Source organism: Pempheris klunzingeri, chromosome 9 (assembly GCF_042242105.1).
Source record: "Pempheris klunzingeri isolate RE-2024b chromosome 9, fPemKlu1.hap1, whole genome shotgun sequence".
In the NCBI taxonomy this organism is placed as follows: Eukaryota; Metazoa; Chordata; class Actinopteri; order Acropomatiformes; family Pempheridae; genus Pempheris; species Pempheris klunzingeri.
Genome location: NC_092020.1, coordinates 26,954,953 through 26,980,833, shown reverse-complemented (window position 1 = coordinate 26,980,833; position 25,881 = coordinate 26,954,953). Strand labels below are relative to the sequence as shown.

The 25,881-nt window shown below is 47.1% G+C and overlaps 1 protein-coding gene across 1 annotated transcript in view; it reads right to left on the bottom strand.

Moving 5' to 3' along the window:
* Nucleotides 1–25,150, bottom strand: part of LOC139206968 (protocadherin-1-like) — a 177,747-nt gene extending 152,597 nt beyond the window's left edge. The window contains exons 1-3 of the mRNA XM_070836588.1: nucleotides 24,663–25,150; nucleotides 9,388–10,219; nucleotides 821–3,004 (exon numbers count right to left, since the gene is read on the bottom strand). Coding sequence (XP_070692689.1) covers nucleotides 821–3,004; nucleotides 9,388–10,197 — 2,994 coding nt within the window. The 5' untranslated portion in view covers nucleotides 10,198–10,219; nucleotides 24,663–25,150. The remainder of the gene's footprint in view (nucleotides 1–820; nucleotides 3,005–9,387; nucleotides 10,220–24,662) is intronic.
* Between the last annotated feature and the right edge of the window lie 731 nt (nucleotides 25,151–25,881).

Genomic DNA, 25,881 nt, shown 5'->3' with positions numbered 1-25,881 from the left:
AGCCAGTCGAGTTCCCGGCCAAAGAGAGCCGAGAAAACAATAAAAAAAACGGGTACCAGACTCAGGAATTCACAGTCGCTCTTTGTCACACTTCAACAAGCTGATCCGGCCATAAAGAGCAGCTTTAAAACCTCGACTCAGCTCTCCAGACACAGAAAAAATAAAAAGGAAAACACATTCAGACTTAATGAGGATGTCAGCGTGAACCTGTCAATGGTCGCACAAAAGATCCAAAACACAAAAGGAGAAACTCATAACCTCCTTCATTTAACCCACCGTGACAAGCTGAAACAAATAAAACAAATAAAAATGTATAGAAGCAAAGAAATAGACCCAAATGGGATTCCCAATATCAACAGTGAACCAGACATTCAGGATTCAAATCTTTTCTTTCTTGCAGATATTCAAATGCATTGAACAGAAACAGAGAATCGGAGCCACCGCACGGTTTGAAACAACCGTCCGGCACGTCAGAGTTCGTTTTGGGGTGTCATGGTTACCGGATATCGTGGTTAACTATTGGTAAACCCATATTCGGTCTATGTGTTCGGTGTGTGTGATCCTTCATGGTGTGAATGTCGTGGCGTCCGAGTTGAAACCAAAAACTGAACAGAACAGAAATGGTGAACACAACCAGAACAAACCAAAAGTAATAAAAACAAGGGGGGGGGGGCAGCCATTTGGCAGTGTGCGGGGGGGGGGTCAGTGCAGCTTTGGTGGAAGATAGTGGCTGTGCCAAACTGTCCCAGCGTGACTACCACACCCGGTTGGTCCAGTAAATGTCCCTGTGGTACATGGCCGTGTTATCGTAGTCTCCTACCTGTTTGCTGCTGTATTTGGGCGGGTTGGCCTTGTAGCTGTAATCCGAATATTGGTCCGAGCCCGTCGAGTTGTTGTCGCCCGTCCCCACGAAGGTGTTGGTGGCGGGGAGGTCCTGGACGGCCTGGTGCTTCTTGGAGGCGGAGGGCGACTGCGGCTGCAGCTGGATGGAGGGCAGCGGGGAGTTGGAGCGGTAGTGGCGCCCCAGGTCGGGGCTCCCCGGCGGGTAGTTGAGGGGCAGGTGGATTCTGGGGCTGTCGTTGACGTTGTCGTTGATGAGGTTGAACTTGAGGCCTTTCTGCAGGCTGGGCTCCTCGTCCTCCTCCAGCGGCTTTGCCGGTTTTGGCGCTTTCCCCTTTTTGCTCTTTTTGCCTTTGCCGTTTTTGGGGCCCTGCTTGGGCGCATACAGGTCCTTGCTCTCCTTCTTGCCGGCCTGGTAGCCGCTCTTGGTGTCCTTCTGCAGCCGGTGTCGGATGACCACCACGGCCACGATGACCAAAATCACGCCGGCGATACCTGCCAGGCTGCCGTACAGGATGTTGCTGCGTTGAGCGAGGGCGTAGTTTGGGTCTCCGGCGATGTCCCTGTCCAGAGGGGTGTAGAGGCTGTGTCCGACCAGCGCCTCGATGAGCGACACGTTGGACTTGGTGTCGTTGACAAACACGTGGACCAGGGCGGTGGTGTGGCGGGGAGGTTTGCCTTTGTCACTGACCTTCACCACCAGGCGGTGCAGCCCGTTGTGCTTGCTGGTGAATTCCTGCGCCAGCGTGATCTCGCCGCTACTGGGCGAGATGTGGAACAGGCCGTACGGGTTACCGCCTGTGATCGTGTAGACCAGCTCGGCGTTGTGTCCGGAGTCGATGTCCTCGGCCTCCACCACCTCCACACGCGTGTCCGTCGGCGTGATGGGCGACATGTACGTGTAGGAGGAGTTGGCCGGTTTGGTGACATAGGGGGCATTATCGTTCTCGTCCAGGACATTGATGGTCACACCCACGTAGGAAGATCGAGGCGGGTCACCGGCGTCCACGGCCTTCAGGCGGAACGTGTACGTGCTCTCCTTCTCCCGGTCGAAGGAGATGTGGGACAGGATGGTCCCTGTGCCGTTCTGGATCACAAACTTGCCGTTGTCTGGTTCCACGAACAGCCTCACTCTGGCGTTCTCGCCCTTATCGGCATCAGTGACAGTTACCACGCCGACGGGATTGAGCGGCGCCATGTTCTCGATGACAGAGAAGCTATAGCCGCTCAGCATGAACTTGGGGTCGTTGTCATTACGGTCGACGACGTTGATCACCACCGTGGAGGTGCCGGTTTTGCTAGGGACGCCCTTGTCTGCTGCCGCCACACGGAATTCGTACCTCTCCGTCTCCTCCCGGTCCAGCAGGTTCTTCACACGAACCTCGCCGCTGTTGCCGTCGATTTCAAAGAGCCTGTTGGCCGAGAGCTCGATGATGCTGTAGACCAGCTCTGCGTTGGTGCCGCTGTCGGCGTCCGTTGCCATGACATCCAGCACCTTGTCGCCCGGCTGGTTGCCTTCTGGAAAGTCCACCTCGAGCATTGTTGGGGAAAAGTTTGGCGTGTTGTCGTTCATGTCTGTGACCTGGACTTTGAGGGAGTTGGTGCTGGACAGGGCGGGGTTCCCAGAATCCACGGCGACGATTTCAATCCTGTAATCCTTCACTCGCTCGTAATCCAGCAGGGTCGTCGTCTGCAGGAAGTATTTCCTCTTCCGATCGTTCGCCGACTCGCTCGCAGGTCGGAGCTGAAACGGGACGTCGCCGGCGACCACACACGTCACCACCGCATTTTCCCCCTCGTCACGGTCCGACACCTGAACCAGCGCCACCGGCGTGCCGATGGGCATGTCCTCGGAGATGTTGGCCACGCCGTCGTGGTGCGTCACCAGGCCGATGCCGCGGATCTCGATAGCTGGCGCGTTGTCGTTCTGGTCCTTGACATTGATGGTTACCAGGACTTTGGAGCTCTTGGAGTTGGGTCCACGATCTTTGGCTACCACAAAGAACTTGAGGAAGTTCTCCTCCTCGCGGTCGACCAAGCCCTTCACGTAGATGATGCCGGTGGAACGGTCGATGCGTAGCAGCCTCTGGACCGTGTCCGACGCCTGATGGAGGCTGTAGTCGATCTCACCGTTAGTGCCAGTGTCGGCGTCGTTGGCTCTGACCTGCAATGACAAGAACAAGATGTTTAACTTCTACACGTCCAGTAAAAGAGGCCACACAATCAGATAACTTTAGATTTGAGTCACTTTGCTGAAGCATCATGGGAAAGTGGGTCAATTAACCACTTTAGACACAAAGTTCAGTGATGGTTAAAGCCTGAAACCTCGTTAGTACTCGAGCCAAAAGCCAAATCATGAACTGAATTCACAGCCTCCACGTCACTTTGAGCTGTTTTTAGTACATATTCCTCTTAGCTCCTCCAAACCGAGCTGCAACAATCAGTCTAATAATCAATTAGTCGATCCACAGAAAACTAATTGGTGACTCGTCTGATCGTTTCAGTCATTTTTCAAGCAAAAATCTCAAATATTTGATTGTTCCTGGTGCTCAGATGTTCTTGTGTTTAATAAACTGGATCTTTTCTGGTCCCCCTTGGTGTTGTTATACAGTTTTTATGTTGGATCCATTTAAGAAGGAACACGCTATGACCTCAGGTACATCTGAATAATTATTAATATTCTTTACAAAGCGTGTACTGACTTTTCTTCTGAGGAAGACGAGGAGGAGGAGGAGGAGTTTCTCTGCTGTGTTTGAAACATATCAAAGCTGAGAGCTGGAACAACAGCAGTGACTGAGCGTTAATGTTCCTCATTATCTGAGGGCCCAGCAGGAGGCCGGAGAGGATGGACCGCCATCGGACGCCATCCGGCTTCGCTCGCGCTCAAACCCAAATCAAACTGAGGTAATTAGTCAGCTAGGAGGTCCGATCAGTCAGCAGAATATCATCAGGACGGACTCGTTAGGACGCTCTTCTGTCTGCCGGCTTGATACTTTCTAATTGTGCTCATTCCTCGGCTGCCGTTTGGAAATGTGGGTCGGTGGGTGGTTTTAAATGAACTGGTTGTTGAACAGCTGATTTAAATGTCCCAGGTGCTGCTGGTTCAGCGTTTCTACAAGTCTCACCTGGGACTTCCAGTAATGTAATTAGGGTTTTTAAATTTTAAGGCCATTATTCCTTTAAAGCAGAGCTGGATGTGAGCCAGGCGTGCACTCAGCAGAACCAGCTCCTACATTTTAAAGTCCTAAAAAATATTGGATTCTTAAAAAAAAACAAGAAGAAGTAAACCTGCCAGCGTGGAAGGATTAATATAATAATTATTAAATTCTCTTTAAACAAACAGTAAAACCTGTGTTGTTTGGGGCCAAGGACACAGCAGACACAGCACAACAGTTTCTGAAGTTAGAAGAGCGTTTTACGGGAAACTTTCCTGCCAAGAGTTTGATGGGAGATTAAATACGAAGCCACAGCCAGAAGCCAGTTAGCTTAGTTTAGCTTAGCATAAAGTTTGGAAGCACAGCTAGCTTGGCTCTGTCCAAACTAAATCCTCCTCCTCTAGTTTAGGTTTTTAACGAATTAAACAAAGGTTTTAAAAGAAGCTGGTAGGTGGATTTTTTTTTTTTACCTTCAAAAGATCCAGGTGAGCTGTTATCAGTCTTTATGCTAAGCTAAGCTAAGCTAGCCTCATATTCATTAAAAGACATGAGAGTGGCACCATTCTGAGCATCCCACCGGAAAAGAAAGAAAACCAATATGTTTACTTCACAGAACTGTTCTGTAAGATACCAAATACGCAGCATAGGTTCACACCTGTGGCAGACAGGTGTGAAGACGCACTGAGTCTGCCTCAACGTTAAGGTCAGAAATCTACTTGGCCATACAGATAGTTTTATTAATTATTATCGTATTATTATGTCTAATGTCTAAAGTTAATGTCCTGCACAGCAACACCAGAGGAAACACAGTTTATCTCCAGGTTAACAATTAACCAGCGAGGCCGCCTGCTCTCTGCAACCAGCACACCAGACTCCATTCATGTTTTAGCTGTTTTAAAACAACCTCTGATTTCTCTTCAGTGTTTTTCAAACTAAAGGTTTCCAGACTGATTGATTGTTGAAGATCGTATATCAGATGTGGCTTAAAATTATTTTCAAGATTTTATTGTTAGTTGCCTGATGTGGCGTTTTATTTGAACCATGATTGAGGATGAGATCCGATCCCTCAAACCACATCTGGAACTTTAGCTAACTCACTACCAGCACGAACTCACTAGCTAACTAGCTAACTCACCACCGGCACTAACAGAAGTTTATAATAATCTGTAGGATCGTCGCCCTGCTGGTCAGTGGAGGTGTTTCAGTGACGAGTGAATTTTAAAGCCTTCATGTGTGTTTTTCCACAGACGTGACGCCGACCTGTCGGCTCGCCAGCGCTCCATCACAGAGGTCACAGATCTGATCTGAGTTGATAATAAAGTTAAAGAAACACGACATCACGCACAGACACAGACTGTTTTAAAAGGGAGGAGACGCAGCGATTAAATAGATTTTTAACGTTTGAATATTTTAAATAAAATGTTAAAACTCTTTGATACCAGGTGAGAACTGGGCCTTAACGTCAGGCTGAAATTTGGGGAAATTAACACTAAAACCATCCAGAGTGTTTCTGTTAGGTCGACTGCTGCAGCCTGAGGTGAGGGGGCGGGAATGTTTCCCCCCGTAGGAACATGATACAGACTTAATGAAGAGCTGGAGGAATCGAATCCAGAGCGCGTGACGTCCTGACAAACAAAAATGGACGTTTAATTGAGCATTTAAGGAGGAAATCCGTGTTTCAAAGGTTAGAGCAGCCAGCAGAGTCTCTGAGGGGTTTCCTTTTTAACACAGACTCTGGTTCACACTGCCACATAATAAATATCTGGTTTCCTGCCTGCTGAGGATCACAGCCTGTGACGGACCGTCACCGGCACACCTGGGGGTGACCGTGGAAACCACTGATCCAAGGCGCAGAGGTGGAGGTTAAAGAAAGCATGAAAGTGAAATTATAACTCCTGCCCATTGATTTCCTTTCCCCCGGTGTGGCTTTAAGCAGCAGACATCACCAAACAGCGGTGAATTATTGACAGCTTCTCAGAACTGTGTATTGAACAGTCGGGCTGCGACGGGGCTGGAGCGGCTCTGGCGGCTCTCCAAGGCCGCTCTGTCCGGGAGCACGGCAAATATATACACGCTTTATCTCCAGGTTAACAATTAACCAGCAAGGCCGACTGCTCTCTGCAACCAGCACACCAGACTCCATTCACTTTTTCAGCCGTTTTAAAGTAACCTCTGATTTCTCCTCAAATTAAAGCATCTGTTTCCGAACTGGTTTCCACAGTTTATATCTGCTTCACTGCTGAAAACACATGATAATTACACGCCGGTTCAGTTCAGTGTGGACTCTTCAGCTGATTAATCAGCCGGCTGCCAAAGAAATATTTAATGTTTTTATCGTCTATTTCATGGCTGTTAGTCATTCTGGGAGAATGACTCTGTCAATATTGTCTCTGGTCCTTAATAAGCTTCAGATTTGAGGAGATCCTTCATTGAAAAGGGGGCAATAATACTGAGGAACAATGTGACAGATCTTTTCAATCGTCTCATTAATCAGTCAAAGAAATCTTATGACTATAATTCGATTAAAGGCCTGAAAAGCTCATTTCTCACTCAGCTTCCTCCTCTGACTGACAGGCTCTGAACATAAATATGGTCCAGATCTGCCAAATTAAAGCTGTTTTTGTTGTTTTCACGTCAAAGATTTCAGTGTTTTCCTTCTCGTTTGAGGTGGGCGGGGCTCAGCGGGGGAAAGGTGATGTCACACCTTAGTGGACCAATCAGGTGCGAGAGCAACATTTGAATCATGACGTGAGGACAGCTGTCGGGTTGTTGAAACCCTCATAAATTATAATCAATATCTAATTTGAAAAAAAAACAGACACAACTCAAAGTCCACTTACTAGTCTTGAATGCAGCTTTCACCTGTGAATGTTGGTTTCATGGTCTTCTTCAACTACAGGGATACAACTTTATTTTTTCATTTTATTCCTTTATATTGCTCTTTTGTTGTTATCTCAGCTATTTAAAGGCCACTGTGTCTTTTAATTTCAAATATAATGATAAAAATAAATTAAAATCATTATAAACCTCCTCAGCTCCATTAGGAGGCCGAGGAAGACCCTGAGATGGAGTTAACAGCTCTGGAGGAAACTTGAGTAGAGATTATTATTCTGTCAAATTAAATGATTCTTAATGATTAAGATTTTTTTGTCAACCTCAAGAGAAAAACATTTAATATTCTAACTTTTAAACGTTAATAATTCTTCACTGTGACACCAGGACGCTCAGAAATAGGTCAAAACATGCAAAAAGCAGCGTCATGCTCCTTTAAAGAGAGAGTCAAACGTCGGGGATGTACATGTCTGCGCCGCTGCCGGACGGCACAAGCAGGTCGGGGTCGTCTGTCGGCGGCGTGTGAAGCGGCGCTCCTCAAACGCACGTTAAGTGAAATGAATTCTGCAGCTCTCTGAAACGCAATGAGCCACATCCAGAGCAATAATACCAATAAGCCCCGTGGATAATCTCATGACTGACTCAGATTAAGTCATGCACGGCTCGCTGGAAGGCTGGCTGGTCGCGCCACAGTCAGGGAGGAGGAGGAGGAGGAGGACGAGGAGGAAGAGGACACAGGGAGGTGTGTGTGTTAAACTGAACCTTCCTCTCTGGCGGCTGACACCACGCGGCGGCCGCCCCGGCTCAGGGCTCAAAGGTGAAGTTGAATCAGTGGTTAATATGTGACTACACGCCGCGATCCCACGCCCTGCTTCACCTCCACCGCACCATCTGTCCGTACGGATAATTGAGCAGCACATTATGTGCAGTCACTGCGCCACGCTGTCCTGCCGCCCTCGCTGTTTTCACCGACAGTCTGAACAAGAAAACCTCAGACACCAGGACGGACAGATTTAAACTGAGCTAAACACACTTCCTCACTAGATTCACTTAAAGCAGAGCTCTGCTGTTTCTACCCCACATCCTGGTGTCTGAATGACTGGTAGGTACTAAAAGTGTTGGAACTGGTCCAGTGGATCACCTCAGCCAGCAGCAGAGAGAGAGAGAGAGACCTGGAAGATCCTTTTGGTTTAACCACAAACAGCCGTTCTATCGCTCTCTGCACACACACCAGACTACATTCACTAAAACAGGGATTTTAGAGAACAGGACACAGGAGCTGCTGCTCTGCTGCTGCCTCCATCAGTCAGTGTGTTTGTCTTACTGTGTGTTACATAAATATTGTGTTGGTCCTGAACTAAACCTTTAAAACACCAAAATCACACAATAACACAAACACACTAACTGACAGAGGCAGCAGTAGACCAGCAACCACGCCATTAAATTGCTGTTTTTGTCAATGGAGTCTGGTGTGTTTGAAGAAAGACTCCAGTTCCACAACCTTTAGTACCTCCCAGTCATTTAGACACCACAATATGTACAAATAGGACCCTGGTTTAGTTTTCCTTTAATAAAAAGTCTGGGCAGATTTATCCTGAATCTTCTCGGAAAAGAGGCACGTTGATGTGAACTATTTGCTGAGGTTTCACAGAGAGGACATTATTGATCCACTGAATCCTGACGTGAACTTTAATGTGCGCATGTTGTTTTAAAGGTGAAGATCAAACGTTTGATCCCTGATTTTCTCCTTAAATTAAATCAGTGAGGTTTGTTTAAGGGGTTCGGCTGTCTGTCAGACATCCTGATGAAAAAAGGTATTTTTTACATGTTATTCCTCGTCACCTCCTCACACCTCCTTTATTTTTCTCTGACGTTTTCTCTGGAGTTCACACGTCCAGTTCAATCTGATTATCTGAGCCAGCGATCTGGAAGAGAAAACCAAGCGGAGCCACAACAATCACAGCAAACCACGGCGGCTTTAAGGGCTCGACAGTGATTCAATATTAACGACGTCTTCAGCCCTCGAGATGACTTCCCTCTATTGGAGAACATTTTTTAAATCTAAGAAATTTAACCATCAAAAAGAGTTTGTGGGAAAACTAAAATGTTCAGCTTTGTTTTCTTTTCTCGTGTCTGCTGGTTTAATCAGTCAATTATTTTGTTGATGAAATATCAGAAAACTGTGAAAGCTGCCCATCAAAACCAAAATACATTCACTTTGAGGCTCCCCCACCTGTTTTTCAAGCATTTTCAAGCTTTTCCAGCACCTAACGGCTGCTGAAAATTAATCAATGAGGTATCAATGAGGCTGTATACGACTAATTTCAAGTATTTATCTAAAACGTGGACCGTTGGTTAGACAGAGATTTATCATATTGATCGACTTTCCAAACCTTTAAAAGGCACCATATTGACAGTCAAGCATTTCCACCCGTACGAACCCGTTTAGACACCAAACATCTCATCTGTCTCATCTGTGACTTAATCTGATCCATCAGACATATTATTGATCAGTTTCCTGTCAATCAGTTTAAGTGTGTGTGTGAGACGACTCACTGACCTGCAGCACTGAGTGGCCCAGCGGGCTGTTCTCCGGCAGCTCGGCCTCGTAGTGGTTCCTCTCAAACTTCGGAGCGTTGTCGTTCTGGTCGGTGACGGTGACCCGCAGCAGGGCGCTGCTCGCCCTCGGCACCTTCCCGCCGTCCACCACCCGGATGTTCAGGTCGTAGGAGTCCTTCTTCTCGCGGTCCAGGTTGCCCATGACGACCAGCTGCGGCAGCTTCTCCTCCGTGTCCACGGCGACCTGCAGGCTGAAGAGCTGGTCGGCGTCCGGGCCGGTGGTCAGGGAGTACTCGGCCACGCCGTTGGTGCCGGAGTCCCTGTCGGTTGCCATGGGGATGGAGAAGAGGGCGCCGATGTGCGTGTTCTCGGGGATGGACAGGGTGAGGATGGGCGAGGAGAACTGCGGCGTGTTGTCGTTGACGTCCAGCACCTCGATGCGGCCCTCGATGAGCCGCGGCCCCGAGCCGATGCCCTTCACCATGTCGGTGATCGACACCTCGAACTCCAGAAAGCACTTGTCGCCCTCGAACAGGTTGCGGCAGTCCCTCAGCGTCTCGCGGTCGATGGGGACCTCGGTGGTGTAGATGTCGCCTGTCTTGCCGTCCACCCGCAGGTACGGCGAACCCACCTCCAGCTTGTAGAGGTGGCCGGTGTCGGGCAGACCCTGGTCCGCCGCCAGGCTGCCGATCAGCGTGTTGGGCGGCTGCTCCTCAGCAACCCGATACAGGATGTCGGAGGGCGCGGCGCCGCAGGAGGCCAACAGGACGACCGCCAGGAACAGCAGAACCTCCCATCTGAGCGCCGCCATGTCTCCACCCGACAGCACCGCTCTGAAAGACAGAGGGGAAGCAGATTAACCAGACCGCCACCACTCCTACCAACGCCATACAGACAGCACCAAATGACAGGAGTAGATGGTCGAGTTCGTCGCCTCCCAAACAGTTATTTGTTGGACCAGCAGGTGAAGAGGTTTCTGGGCCAGACTCAGTCCATATTCCTCTGTTTGTCCATATTCTAAATGACTGGCTATATCGATCACTTCAACACACCAAACTCCATTAAGAAAAACAGTAATTTTATCGTACAGAACACAATACTGGCAGGTCTGCTGCTGCCTCGATGCCGTAGTCTGTTTGTGTTATTGTGGGTGTTTTAAAGGGTTAGTCTGGGTAACACACAATAACATAAACATAAACTATGGGACTGAGGCAGGAGTACATCAGCCAGTACCATGTTTTGCAAATGACACCTTTTTAAACACTGACGTACTGACACCATGTAATTTACCCACCAGGGTACAGTATGTGAAAGAGAGTGCTCCTTTAAGCTCATATCATAGTTTTCATCACTTGATCATGTCTTGAGTGGTGAGAAGCTCGGACTGTATGTCCGTGCAGGCTGTACCCACATGCTAACAAACAGGTGAACTGCCCACATGTGTTTGGTACGTTCTGCCCTTCCATGTTTTCACTGGGGGGTGCTGGAGGGTGGGGATCGGGGTCAGTCGAGGCCCAGCTGATTATTCTCACCCCTGGGCTCCATTGTGAGTAAATCAGGCCACGACCGACTCATCGGACCAGTGACTGTGCGGCTGCCTCTGGGCCGGCTACACTGGAACACAAGTGGCTCGTATACTGGAGTATACTGGGCACTACAGTTTCCCCCAGAGAGGAATAACTCTCATATTTTAATGTTTATTTAAAGGGCAACTCCTGCGTTTCTACCCATGATCCTCTCTGTCCACATCCTGGTGTCTGAGTGACTGGTAGGTAGTAAAAGTGTTGGAACTGGTCCAGTAGATCACCTCAGCCAGCAGACACCAAACGGGCTGCAACGTGATCCTTTGGGACAACTGCACCTGATCACAGTAGGTCCACTAAAAGAGCTTGTTTGATCCACTGACAGGCTCAGAGTGTTATTCTAAGTGTGTGACAGCATCATGGAAAGGATCCCTACAGAGAGAGACCTGGAAGATCCTTTTGGTTTAACCACAAACAGCACACACACCAGACTACATTCACTAAAACAGGGATTTTAGAGAACAAGACTCAGGAGCTGCTGCTCTGCTGCTGCCTCCATCAGTCAGTCTGTTATCGTGTGACTTGATTGTTTAAAGGGTTCATTTAAATCTGAACAAACCTAATAAATCACCAAAGTCACAAAATAACATAAACAAACTAAGCGGTAAACCAACAACCTCTGTGTAAAATTACTGTTACTATGTACTCGTCTATGTAGTCTGGTGCGTTTGAAGACGGCAATATAGCCGTAATTTCAGGGCCCAGGTTTAAAAATACTGGATTTTAAGAAGAGCTAAATGAGGTCTTGATTACATAACAGATATCATCATATCATCATTTCATGGAGGATCATAAAGTGCGATTAAAGACGTTTCCAGAGCTTTTAAATGTCAGAGTGAGTGAGAGATGAGAACCCGTCTGTGTTAGCTACCTGCTGAGACGTCATTTAAGACATAAAACACAACATTTAACCGTGTTTCACGACCACGCCGGCGATGAGGAGTGATCTTTCACATGTTAACTCTCTCCTCCCCTCCACCTCTCTCCCTCTCTCCCCCCGTTGTCTGTGTGTTCCTTCTGTAAGTCATCACAGAGACACACTCTGCATTTGGTGCTGTAGGAGTTTTATCGGCTGCAGGTCGCAGAGGTTAATCTGAAGAGCGCCTCTTGTTTTTTTTCTCTGCACGCGTCCTTGATTTGGAGACGAAAACACACACACACATGCATACACACACACTCCAACATGGACCAGCATACTGAGCAGGAAGCAGGTGTGTGTGTGTGTGTGTGTGTGTGTGTTTTCCAGGCCCTGTTACATCTCCTACACACTCACACAGTCACAGAAAACCAACATAAGAACACAGTAATAAAGTTTTTTCAAGGCAAACAAAAGCTTAAAATCAAATCAAATATTCATCCAACATTCACACGTTAACTAAACACTGACAGAAGAGTGAAAATAGTAGAAAATACACTGAAGTCTGTTCAAAAAATCCACTAAAATACAACAACAAACCAGCTGTAACACAGACAGGCTCCCTGCTTTCAGTCAAATGTAATATTCCCTGATCTTCCCTGACTTTCCATGATAAGAGAGTTGCATTTCCATGACTGTTAGATGTAACGTGACACGTAAAATAGTGCTAAATGTAGTTAACGTTGTAGCGAGCGCCGAAGTTTCCTGTAACCAAAACCCTGTTTGGTTTTGACTCATTTAACGGTTTGTGTTTATCGGTATTTCTCAGAGAGGCCGAGCAACAGTTCTTTGTACCTGAGTATAATGACGATGAAGATTATTCAATTGTAGACACCCTGATAACTGATTCCATCACTTTCCCTGCCTGGAGTAGACTTTTCCAAGACTTTCCAGACACTCCAGGACCTGTTGTGTGTAGAAGAGAATATTAAATGTCTTTAGTAGTTTATTATTAGCCTGCAGTAATTCGTTTACACACTAATCTGTTTAAATGTTAAAGCTGTGTGTTGACCACAGACAGAGTAATATCCACTGTATTCTGTCGATTGTTTTTACGTGTAATCGATCAGTAAATTCTGTGAAACGTCAGAAAACAGTGAAAAGTGTCTGAAGTCTGGGAGCCGTTCAGTTTACGGCCGTTTAAAACAGACAAAAGTACAAACGCAACAGCTGAGAGGCTGAAAGCAGCAAATGTTTGACAGTGTTGTTGTTGCTGCTCCCTGCTGAGACACACACACACACACACACACACACACACACTGTTTGAATGTGAATGAGTGTGTGTGCATGTCGGGGGTGTCGCTGTGTTTGCAAGTGTGAATGTCCATCTGTTTATGACTCTGTGTGTGTGTGTGTGTGTGTGTGTGTTACAGTGTAAAATGTGTGTGTTACTTTTGTCACATTTTTCCCCAGAGCTGCCAAATACCCTCGAACCAGCGCCCTCTGACCTCTGACCTCTGACCCCATGGCATTTCACACGTCGCCGTAGAAACAGAGTGGCATTTACTGGCTGACTTCCAGTGTGCTGCTGAACCAGTGAACACACCAGTGGGTCAGACCAGCCACTGCGTCGGCACGGTGATTTAATGACTTCTTTTACAGGTTATCAATGATTAATGCACCACGCTTACACTTCCTTGTATAACTGTATAACTGTATTTTTAACTTTAAATACATTTAGCCACCAGACTCCATTGACAAAAGCAGGGATTTTACCAGGCAGACCACAGGACTTTGTGAAGTCACACTAACTGATGGAGGCACCAGTAGACCAGCACCTCCTGGGTTCTGTGAGGTAAAATTACTGTTTTTAACAATGGAGTCTGGTGGCTTTGAAGAGAGTGATATAACAAGACTCCATTGATGAAAACAGAGATTTTACCTCACAGAACACACAGGACTTTCTGCTCGACTGCTGCCTCCATCAGTTAGTTTGTTATTGTGTGACTTTGGAGTTTTAAAGAGTTAGTTTGGATCCAACACACTGTTTGTGTAACGCAAAATAACACAAACTAACTAACCGAACGAGGCAGCAGACCAGCAGCTCCTGTGTCCTGTTCTCTAAAATCCCTGTTTTAGTGAATGTAGTCTGGTGTGTGTGCAGAGAGCGATATAACGGCTGTTTGTGGTTAAACCAAAAGGATCTTCCAGGTCTCTCTCTGTAGGGATCCTTTCCATGATGCTGTCACACACTTAGAATAACACTCTGAGTCCAGGTTTAAAAATACCAGCGTTCTCCTTTAACACAAAGCCTCACACCGCGGCTGTTTCCTGAGGCAGAGTTTGTTTAGCAGTGACCTCGTGTTTTGCCTGCAGGTCAAAATAAACCAGAAAATAACCCACATGAGGGGAGGAAGGAGGCTGCATGAGGACGCCGTCTAGAAAAACAGGATCAGATAGGATCACTGAGCTGGATTCAAGATATTCTAATCCTGGATTTTGCTTTAACATACAGTTTTTCTTGGTATTTCTCTCTGACTGACAGCCACATATCCTGTATATATTATTCAGGATGTTTACACCGTTAACACTACACATCCTGGGCTTCATTTTAGACACATTCTGCCAGATTCAGCCTGACATATTTGGTATCTTTGGAGGCTCTGGGACCTCCACCAGAAACTAAAATAAAGTTATGTGAGTCTGAGCAGTGTTAGGCTGTGATAACAGACAGTCTAGTTTGTTAAGGGGATAAAAACCTGCTGATTTCAAAGGGCGTCATCATGACAAATATTGAAATACTGTGAAGGCCAGACTCTGCGTCTGGCCTTCACAGTATTTCAATATTTGTCTGATATATCTTAAATAAAAGAGATGATATATTAATCAGGCAGGTTACTGTGTGAAATGCCGATATGATTCCTGAGGTTCAGTCTCATGGTGGTGAGCTCGTAGCTTCAGTGCAGATATCCAAACTTTTAACTTACACGCTGAAAAATATATTTTTCTCCAAAATAAAACTTTCATTCAGCAGACAAGAAGTTTTACGTTGTTTAATGCCGCCTAAACAGCAGCTGAACACAAACCGAGTCTAAAATTGCCAAAATTTTGACTGGAGTCTGGCTGTAACCGATGACAGAGACAATTAAAAATCAGATATTTGATGATTTGAACTTTCAGAGTCAGGAGTTTTTTATAATTTGTTTCCAGAAAAAGGATTATGGTTCAGCACAGTTCTTCAGATCAATCTAATTACAGATATTTTCTGTAAAAATCCATTTGGAGCTCGTGGAACCAGAAAACGGACACGTGAGTCGACTGCAGCTTGACGGGCGCTGCTGTCCTCCACAGCCGACACGCCGATCATCTAAATCATCTGAGTTATCTCAGTTATGAGGCTTGAAATGTTCTCAGGAACATGTGGAGTCAGAGCGTCATGACAAGTCACATGTTGACATGTTTGTCCACATGTAGTGTGTGTGTGTGAGTGTGTGTGTGTGTGTTGTCTCCTCAGGGACGTCCCCGGCGGACCAGAGATCGACCAGTTCGTCCTTTTTCCCACAGCCTGAAACTTTCTCACCAAACAGCCAGTGTGTGAGTGTGTGTGTGTGTGAGAGTGTGTGTGTGTGTGTGTGTGAGTGTGTGTGTGTGTGTGTGTGTGTGTGTGTTTCTATCCTTATTGAGGCTTTTCCAGTATAAACACTCTCTGGTCAGGTTTGTGATCTGGTTGTTCACATAGTTCAAGATTTCCTTTGAGATTTTGTCAATTTTAGCCGGTTTTCTCTAAACAAAGCTCTTGTATGTTTGATTGGGTTTACACAACATTTATTCATTTAAGAGAAACTCCACTGTTTCTACCCCTGGGTCCTCTCTGTCCATCTCCTGGTGTCTGAGTGACTGGTAGGTACTAAAAGAGTTGGAACTGGTCCAGTAGATCACCTCAGCCAACACAGAGAAGGTAAATTCAAGACATTTTAAGACATTTTAGACCTAAAAAAGAGTAAATTCAAGACTCTGAAAGACATTTTTTGACCTAAAAAATCAAAGTCAATACATTTAAAGGCATTATAGACCTAGAAAAATTAAATTCAAGACAGTTAAAGGCATTTTTAAATCTAGAAAAGGTCAATTCAAGACATTTTAGACCTAGAAAGAGTAAATTTGAGATGTTTTATGGATCCATGGGGACCCTGCTAATTCCCCTGATCTTGGAAACAGACAACAGAGGGCCGAAGGAACCTTTTAGCTCCTCGACAAAAATTCCTGGAACTGAGAGTTTGTTTGTGTACAAAGAGGCCGACACAACGAGCTGCTGGGACTGGAGTGTGTGTGTGTGTGTGTGTGTGTGTGTGTGTGTGTGTGTGTGTGACGACACAAAGACACTGCAGGGCTGTAAATAAGGAGACGGTAACATTTCCATGTGTAAGGAGCCGCTGGAGCGTTTTGACTGTTTGACTCCTGGAGCGGGTGAGAGACAAAGGCTCTGAATGGAGGACGTACAGGGAGAGAGAGGGCGTGCCCCGACAACAGCCCCCGTCTGTACATCACAAAGACGCTCAATGGCCCTGTTACCCCCCTCAGTGTGTGTGTGTGTGTTCACTATTGATATTCAGAGTGTGTCTCCATGTTAATGTCCCACCTGCATCACACAGTTTAACTACTGTACATTACATTACATGAGAAAGACGGGCGGTGGGGGGACAGCTGGCCCCACATTACAGCACATTAACCACCCCCCCGCAGCTGGACCACTGTCGTTCAGTCCCTCCACATCCTCACCTACACACTTCCAATACAAACTTTAAAGAAAATGAAATGTTAATGCTCCTGAACACAGATAGAAGAGTAAAAATATGAGAAACTCAATTCAAAACATCCACTAAAATAAGACCTCAAACCGGCTCTTCTACATGTACGAGTCAAGAGTGGAATTCCCAGAGTTTTTAATGACTTTCCAGGACTAAAATGTTGAATTTCCATGACCTATACATGTAACGTGACATGCATTCATTTAGTGGAAAAAAGATCTGTTTTCTCAGTTAACAGAATCTGCATATAAATAATTTTTGGTACTGAGCAAAATGTGTCCAAAAAGGATTTTAAGTTGGCATCAAATGTCTCGTCAGGTTTGTGATCTTATGGGTCACATAGCTCCAGAGTCTTATTAAGATTTCTGTCTTTATGGCTGTTTGGGTTTACACAACATTTATTCCTTAAAAGAACTGGAAAGGATCCCTACAGAGAGAGACCTGGAAGATCCTTTAACCACAAACAGCTGTTATATCGCACACACCAGACTACATTCACAAAAACACTAATTTTATTTAGCAGAACACGGTAGTAGCTAATCTACTAGTTTGTGTTATTGTGTGTTACACAAATATTGTGTTGCATCCAAACTGACCCTTTAAAACACCAAAGTCACACACCAACACAAACACACTAACTGATGGAGGCAGCAGCAGAGCAGCAGCTCCTGTGCTCTATGAGCTAAAATGACTGTGTTTGTGAATGGAGTCTGGTAGCTTCGAAGAGAGTGATGTACTAGTTAGAGTGTTGAAGTTTAAAAATACTTTATCTTTTATGATGCTAAATGAGGGCTTGATTAAACATCTTGAATTTATATACCGCTTGTTTAAGTTAAATATCCCCAGAGCCACCAGACTCCATTCACAAAAACATTGTTTTTATATTTGACCTTTTCCAGGTTTAAAAATTCCACACTCATCCTGTAATATAAGGTAGTGATGTTTAGTAAACCTCATTAGTGCAGTTAAATGTAAAGTTATTCCTGGTGTGCTGCTGCTGTTTATGTTAACTAACTAGTGAACCACTTCCTGTTGGTCAAATCTGTTTGATGCCGTTAATGTTAACTCGTGTTTGTGTGACAGAAACCAAATGAAGATATCTGTGTTACATAAAGGTCGAATAATCCCTGCAATCATTTTTAATTTCAGTAATGTGTTCTGTAATTACACAGAAACATTATCAGGCCAATTACAAACCACTGAAATATGACAAATATTCTCTGTAATCCTGCAACAGGAAGCTGGTGGCCAGTAGCCAAACTGGAAACCAGCTCTGAAAGTTTCTGTCTGCCCTCACAGGTGTGTATTTTTATATCTAGGTGTGTGTGTGTGTGCAGGTGTGTGTTCCCTATATAGTCTACAGTATGATTTATGTCCAGCACTTCGTGTTTCCACACACCAGAGCAGGCCTGAATTAAATATCACACACACACACAGAAAATCAAAAGATGCTTTGATGTTTTCAGATCTCAGAAGGACAGGATGTTCATGGTCGAGGTGAGCTCTCTGGACAGTCCAGTGTGTGTGTGTGTGTGTGTGTGTGTGTGTGTGTGGTCCCCCGCCCTGCAGCACAAAGGGGATTACTCTAATGACTCCATTCACTACCATTGTTTGATCCAGATTAGCACACACACATATCCTCCCTATTCAGATGCAGCAGCCAACTGTTACCAGAGCCGTGCTGCCTCCTGACACCACCTGTGTGTGTGTGTGTGTGTGTGTGTGTGTGTGTGTGCGTGTGTGTCTTTGTATAGTTATGAGAACAAATCGTGGTTTTACACAGTCTTTGTGAGGATGTGCCTGCATTGTGAGGACATTTTGCCTGGTCCTCACAACTTCAAAGGGCCGTCTAAGGGTTTAGACTTGGTTTTAAGATTAAGGTTAGGGTTAGGGCACGGGGCAGGGGAATCCATTAAATAAAACAGGGTCCTCACAACTACAGAAAGACAAGAATGTGTGTGTGTGTGTGCGCGTGGTACTATTTTTGGTCATTTGGACGACACTTTGCTTGGTTGTCGTGGTAACGCAGAGCGCTGCAGGAACGAGCCCTAAAAACACGACTCAGTGTTTTCTCCCTCTGACCGTCCGAACGTGTTTTTAGTCCAAAGTCAGGTCTGTGGTTCACGCAGGCTAAAGACGTTTTCACGTTTTGTTCTACGACATAACAGTAAATTCCCGTTGCCAGTGTTGGTGGAGTCCTATAAAAGCTGGTTGTTACAAACGAGCGGCTAACAGTTTGCTAAAAGAGACCACAGAGGTTTATGGGGACGTTGAACGCCATCACACCAAACACGCACACTCGTCTGCTCTGTTAGTTTATGTCATTTTACAGTCGCAGTTTTTCAGGCTGAAGTGGAGCTCAGTACTGGTGACGCTAACGTTATCTTAACATTAGCATCTTATTCCTGACGATGATGCATTTAAGCTGCAGAAAACATGAAAGTGGAGTTTGACGTGTGAAGATTATCCTGCTGAACTAAACCTGTGAGCATCAAGAACTTTTGTTCGCCACCGAGCTGATTTTCTGTAATTATCTGAAACTTCTATTAGCTGTTTGTGGAGGTAACCACGGCGACGCTGACTTCCTGCTTGGCCCACTAACACACAGCACCCACGCTAAACGGACCTGCTTATTAGGTTGGTTTTTAATTGATTTTAATTAATTGATAAAGATTAAGCCGTTTTAAATAGATGAACCAGTATTTACTGTTGTTGTCATGTTACCACGGCGACAACATCATTAATAAAAAAAAGGTGGTTTATCTCCGCTACAACTGTGTCGTCTTAATAATCTAAAAAGCAGAAACGTACCAACAAGAGACACACTAGATCTGTTTAACGTCGTCTTGGTAGTCAGCTGGAATCAAGATGATACAAACAGTGACCACGGGCCTCGCCGACACGCCAAACGCTGCAGCCGACATTATATGACTCAGCACCAGTCACACGTCAGGTATAATAAACACACCTGCTGCAGTCACGGCGCAAGAGTGTGTCCACACCCTGTGGAAACAGTGTGTGTGTTTGTTCTCAGGTCAGAGAATGGCAGGAATGTCACATGACGGCCACCTCGCCACACAGGAAGTGTGGGATGACGGCGAGCTGAGTCACTGGTGATCTGACTGGTTTCAGAGTGACGACCGTGTGACTGTAGATGGACAGGAAGTGCTGTCTAACCTCTGACCACACACACACACACACACACACACACACACACACACACACACACACACACACACTGATCCTCTGGCAGCAGCAGCAGGGGATTATGGGAGTGGATGGCAGATGAACAGCAGGCCGGTATGAAGTAAAGATCAGCCGTCATCACAGCACGGCTTTAAATCCACAGCGACATATTTGCTCCACATGTCAGACTACGGCAGGCGCAGGAGGACAAAATGAACATCAGCCACAGCAGCGCCGCCGCCGTCACCGTCCGCCAGCGGGTCAGAACGCCGCTGACATCACCGCACGGCTGCTCCTCTGACCACGATGGTTTAAATCTGAGTTTATGAGGCTGACGCAGATAATAACTAATCAGCTGATTTGTGTCTTTTCCATTAGAACAGACTATAATAGATACGGACCTCATAGATTTTATAATTAAACATTTTACAGCTGAACACTGTATTTTATATCAGTTATATTCTGTAACAGTAAACTGGAAATTAATAACAACAAAGAGAAGAAAGTCCCTCAAATTCGACTGTAGATAAAATCAGCTGTGGACATGATAAACTCCACTGAAGGACTGATCAATATTACAGCACAGAGGGGTGTGGGAGAGGCTGCCTTCTGAACACTTAGGTGACAATAACTGATCTTTACGTATGAATGGAACGATCACGACGAACGGTTACGGCGACAGAAAATCAGAAAACAGTGAGAAAAGCCAATGACATCATTTAAATGTTTTGAGAGCTGCAGATCCTCGTGTTTCAAAACCATGAAACATCACATTTTTGCTTTTAAATCGACCTGATCGATTAATTGATCAATGAATTATAATAGCTAGAGGATTAGATTTGCTGATATTCAATCAGATTCCATCTCTAAAGCTTCCTGGATAAAGTCACTCTGATAACCATAACGTGTGAGCAAACCAAACTCCAGTCAAAAAACAGCATATTTTCAAAACACACCTTCAGTATTCTGTATTCACACACACACACACACACACACACACACACACACTGATATTGATCTGCTGTGAGCTGAAACCAGCCGGCACACACATCAGAGTACAGTTACACCACAGAAATACTTTAAAGTACTGACACTAGCAGGGACACAGCAGCCACTAATGGACACAAACTAGTTTCAGCAGATTTCGCCACCAGAGCTCAACCAACGACTGTGGATCAATATATTGGTTCTTTCTTCGATTAGTTGCTGGTCCTAAATATCAGAAATATTCAGTTTACTGTCTCGGAGCACAGAAACCAGGAAATACTCACATTCAAGATGAAGCAGAAGAAAAAAAAAAGACTCGAAATGATCAATCAATTATCAAATAGCCAGCGATAAATTAAACAGGTGACAGCCGGTCGATTAATGAATCCAGCTTCAGTCCTTCATGTATTTTAAATATTATTTTGAACACTTTCACTGCAGCTTTGAACATCTTTGTGTTCAGCTGCAGTTAAAATAATTCACATTTGCCAGCCCCCCCCCGTCCGTAACGCTGACCGCCATCCAGGGATCAATACGACCATATAACACCGGCTCAGCAGCGCTGCTTTTAGCCCCGTTTACCACCGGAGACAACATCTCTGTGAGACAGACGTGTTCAACATGGATCATTTCTGACCTCCACCAACATTTCTTTGTTTTAATCAAAGCCTCAGGTGTCATCAGGTGTCATCAGGTGTCATCAGGTGAATCCTTTTTACACTTAAACACACCTTAGATTTAAAAAGAAAATGTAAAACCTATTTAGTGAAAAACGTCCAAACTAATTTTTGCTCCTTGTTTTCCTCCTCAGACCTCCAAAGATTATTCAGAAGGAACAAAATGATAAATCACTGTTTAGTTTTACTGCTTGATAATCAATAAATGACTTTACTTCTTTTCTACTGTAGAAATCTGTTTTCCTGACAGTAACCAGGTGTGTCGGTCACCTGTTCTCCTGCTCTGAGGACCAGTGGAAGAATTCCCAGACTTTTCCATGACTAAAAAGTCAATTGTCCATGACAGCCAACAAGGACAGTTAATGAGAATTTAGCACTAAATGTTCATGTTGTTGTAACCAATCAGGAACCAGAACCGGAAACAACCTGAAGAAGAACCCGACTAACACTGTTTCTAAGACCTGCCTCAATACTTCTTTATATTCCCTGACTCTCCGTGTCTGGAATAGATTCCTTCTAATTCCATGACTTCCCAGGACCTCTGGCAGGGGAAGGAGTCACAGAGGCCACAACCGGCCGCCGTGCCCCGAAGACACTAAACGGTGTCTGCGACAAACAGAGACACCACAGAAGAAGAAACAACGCCGCACCGCAGCCTCTCCTCAGGCCAGCGGCGGATCAGTCAGACTAACGGCGCCTGTCGGCTCTGAGGATTCATGTCGGTTTCAGGCTTCGTCGTCACACCTGAGCTGTGAAAGCAAACCTGCCGTGAAAACCCTGAAATCAGGAGCGTGGACGCCTCTATTTCCTGGAAGTGTGTGTGAGTGTGTGTGTGTGTGTGTGTGTGTGCTTCCATTTCACACACCAAACTCTCCCGTTTTAATGACGGCCACTAACAACACAGCTCTCTCACATCTCCATTTTTACGCAGAAATGTGCAGAACGGACTCTGGTCGACCCTCCTCCTCGTCTTCCTCCATCACATCTTTTTCTCCCTTTTCATCCTCTTCCTCTCCCCGCTGACTAATCCTCCACCCCCCACCCACCCACCCACCCACTCACACCCCCGCAGAGCCGTGGACGGCCGTGACATTAGTTGTTGTTTTATCTGCTCAGAGTTGGACGGATGCTCCTCCGGATTAGAGGAGGCAGAGAGGATCAGACCTCTGAGCTCGCCTCTCGAAAGCTCGGGTGACCGCCACGGGGGCGAGGGCTCGCCGCCCAACCTGGCCGCAAGCCCCAGAGCGAGCGTCTCATGCACCTCTGCCGCAGGGCGAACCTGAGTGTGTCGACTCGGCGTCCGATGCAGCGCTCCGGGGGGAAACCTTCCAAACCGTGACCCGAACCTCCGAGGCTCTGACCATAAAATCTGACGACATCCGACAGTAAAATAAAATGAAATGCAATAAAATAAAATGGTTTAACTGCAGTTTGACGAGGCCACGTGTGTTTTAAACCTGTCTGAGTTTGGCTTGAAGACCAAACGGCTGCCGCTGATTTGCATTTTCACTAAAAACACCACCGACGCAGGGGGTGGACACTCCTGCCACTCCAGGAAATACACCGGCCCCTCTCGGCTCGGCTCGACTCGGCTCAGCTCAGCTCAGCTCAGCTCAGCTCAGCTCGCCATTCGCATGCAACTGTGTCTCACGAAACATCTGTAACTGTCTTTATGTCACAAGGAATGATGGGAGTGAGATGACAGGGAAATAAGGAAGGAGGGGGTCAAAGGTCAAGTGGAGGAACATGGAGCTCGTCCGTTTCCCATGAGCGCCCGGGGAAGCATCACACAGGAGGGGGCACGTTACGGAGCGGCCACGGTGGTGGGCGGCGGTGGTGGCGTTTCCTACTACAGCTCGCTCTCTGTCGGGGAGAGGCAGATGCAGTTTGCATGTAAATACCCGACTCCCCTCCCTCCCTCCCTCCCTCACTCCTGCTCGCTCTCCCTCCCTCCACCACGGCAGAGGGGAGGAGGAAGACTGGAAAGCCGGAGACAGGAGGGACCGGACGGACTGGATTCCCCACTGGTGACGGTGGGGGATATTCATCACCACCTGCCTACCCCCCCCCTCCCCACACACACACACACACACACACACACACACATACACACACACACACACACACACTCCACCTCCTCCTCTTCCTCCCCCGTTTTGTCCACCTTTACAGTTTACCCTGAAACTCCACCGCCTTTATTTGGACATGCAGCCAAAAACCACCCACTGCAGGGGGTTTGGGGGGGTGGGGGTGGGGGTAAACGTGATGGTAGGGGGGGGGGTGCATTAGATGCTACAGGTGCCGGGAGGCCTCAGGTGCAGTGTGAGGGTTCACAGGGAGGCAGACGTGGATGGAGACGCAGTGAGATGGTTTATGTGCAGCCTCAGATGAATGGACGGTTGTATTGTTGCATTAAGCAGCCCCAGGAGCCCCCGCAGGCACATTAGCTCTAATATTACAAACCTGATTATAATGACAAGCTTTTTTACTGCCGTTTTACCCCCCCCTTCCTCCTCCTCCTCCTCCTCCTCCTCTATAGGCTGAGAGTCCCTGCAGAACTCTTCCACGGTGCCATAATGACAGCCACTGTGGTGGAGCTCCTATATGCACTATAGGCAGCCGTGCAGCCTACTGTACTGCCCTCCTGGATGCACTGAGCGGGATTACTGTAGTGATTTTTCAGTTTCAGAGAGGTTAGGAAACCCGGAGTGACCCACAGGAAGCGGTATTTTATTACTGACAGACATGGAGGTAGTGTTGAGGACGGAGGGGATCGATACGGATCGATGCCACTGTAGTGTAATATAGGTAAAATACCCATCAGAGGAGATTAGACTCTGAATATGAACATCCAATCGCTTTAAACGGGTTTATTTTACCAACAAGTGTTTTAAAAACAGCTGCCGATCGTTACAAGCGCCTGTGTGCCTTCAGAGATTTATCCTCCATCGAGTGTGTGTGTTTTTTAATTAAGGCACAAGTGCTCATCCAGGCCAAAATGGAAATAAAGTGAATATAGTCTGGATATAATCGTGCGTAAAGCGTCTCCTGCAGGGCAGCAGGCTGACAGGAGGATCCGGATGAAAATGTGTGTAAATCATGTCACAGGGATGCAGCTGAGTTAAGATGTAGAAATAAAATTATGTGTAAAGCTGGTCTGTGTGGAGAGAAGTTCCTACCTGGACCGGGTGAGAGCCGCGCGGTTCCCCAGCTCTGAGCGCTCCAGCCCGGCTACAGGCTCCGCTCCCCCTCGGTAACCCAGGCGGAGCCGCTCCGGAGAAAAAACCCGAAATTAACAATCCAGGCCGAAAAAAAAGACCTTAAAACAAATCAAACAATCCAGTCGGACAGATAGAAGGTGATTATTCCTCCGGATCCTCTCACAATTTCTGTCCAGTTTTACTGTCGTGACCAGCGCTGCGCGTCAGCCCGGCGGTCCTGCCTCTCTCCGGGGGACGGCTGGAGCTGGAGCCCGGCCGGGGGAACACCCGTCCGGACCGGGGTCACTCACTGCTACTCCGGGGAAGGGAGGGGGGCTACCACCGGGCGACCTGTACCGACAGCAGCAACAGCATCCTCCGCTGGTGATGGCACGCTTGGGGAGGTGATCGTGGGGTGGAGGTGGTGGTGTAAACGGACGGAGCACCGGGACCGGGGCGGAGGTGGAGGGGTAGGGAGGGGGGGGGGGAGAACGGTTAAAAATCACCCGAGCAAAAAACGCGAGGTCCGGTAAGTCCGGGGGTGCCAGCAGCGGTCGTCCGGTTAGTTTCCACCCCGACGCGCGGTCACCGCTCTGCCGCCACAAACTCTGTCCGCCTCCCGGTCCAGCACGGAGCAGGTCGCGCGGCTGCACCGAGTGTGATGGGAAAGTGGAGTGAGTCCAAACGGCTGCGCTCGAGCTTCCCTCCCTCCCTCCCTCTCTCTCTCTCTCTCTCCCCCTCAGTCTCTCTCTCTCCCTCCCTCCCTCTCTCTGTCTCACCCTCTCTCGCTCTGTCTCTCCCCTCTCTCTCTCCCTCAGTCTCTCTCACCCCCTCCCTCCCTCCCTCTCTCTCTCCCTCACCCTCTACCCCCCCCCCCCCCTCCCCCCTCTCTCTCTAGCAGGCTGTCTCCCCTCTCCTCCCCCCTCCCTCCCCCATACACTCTCTATACACTATATAGGGAGGGGGGCGGAGCCATCACCACCCTAACTCCTAACTCTTGGTGGATTTCCCAACATTTTTCCTCCATTTTTTCCTTCTTTAAAAACAAAGATATGGCGGCTCCTGCTGCCGCCGTGTGTTTCTTCCCTTTCACCCTCCGAACTGTGGCCGCTCTCGGCCTCCGTCACCGTAAAGTCAATTTAAACGGAACGGAGGGTACATTTGGGATGAACCCCGCTCACATACACTCTTTGATGAG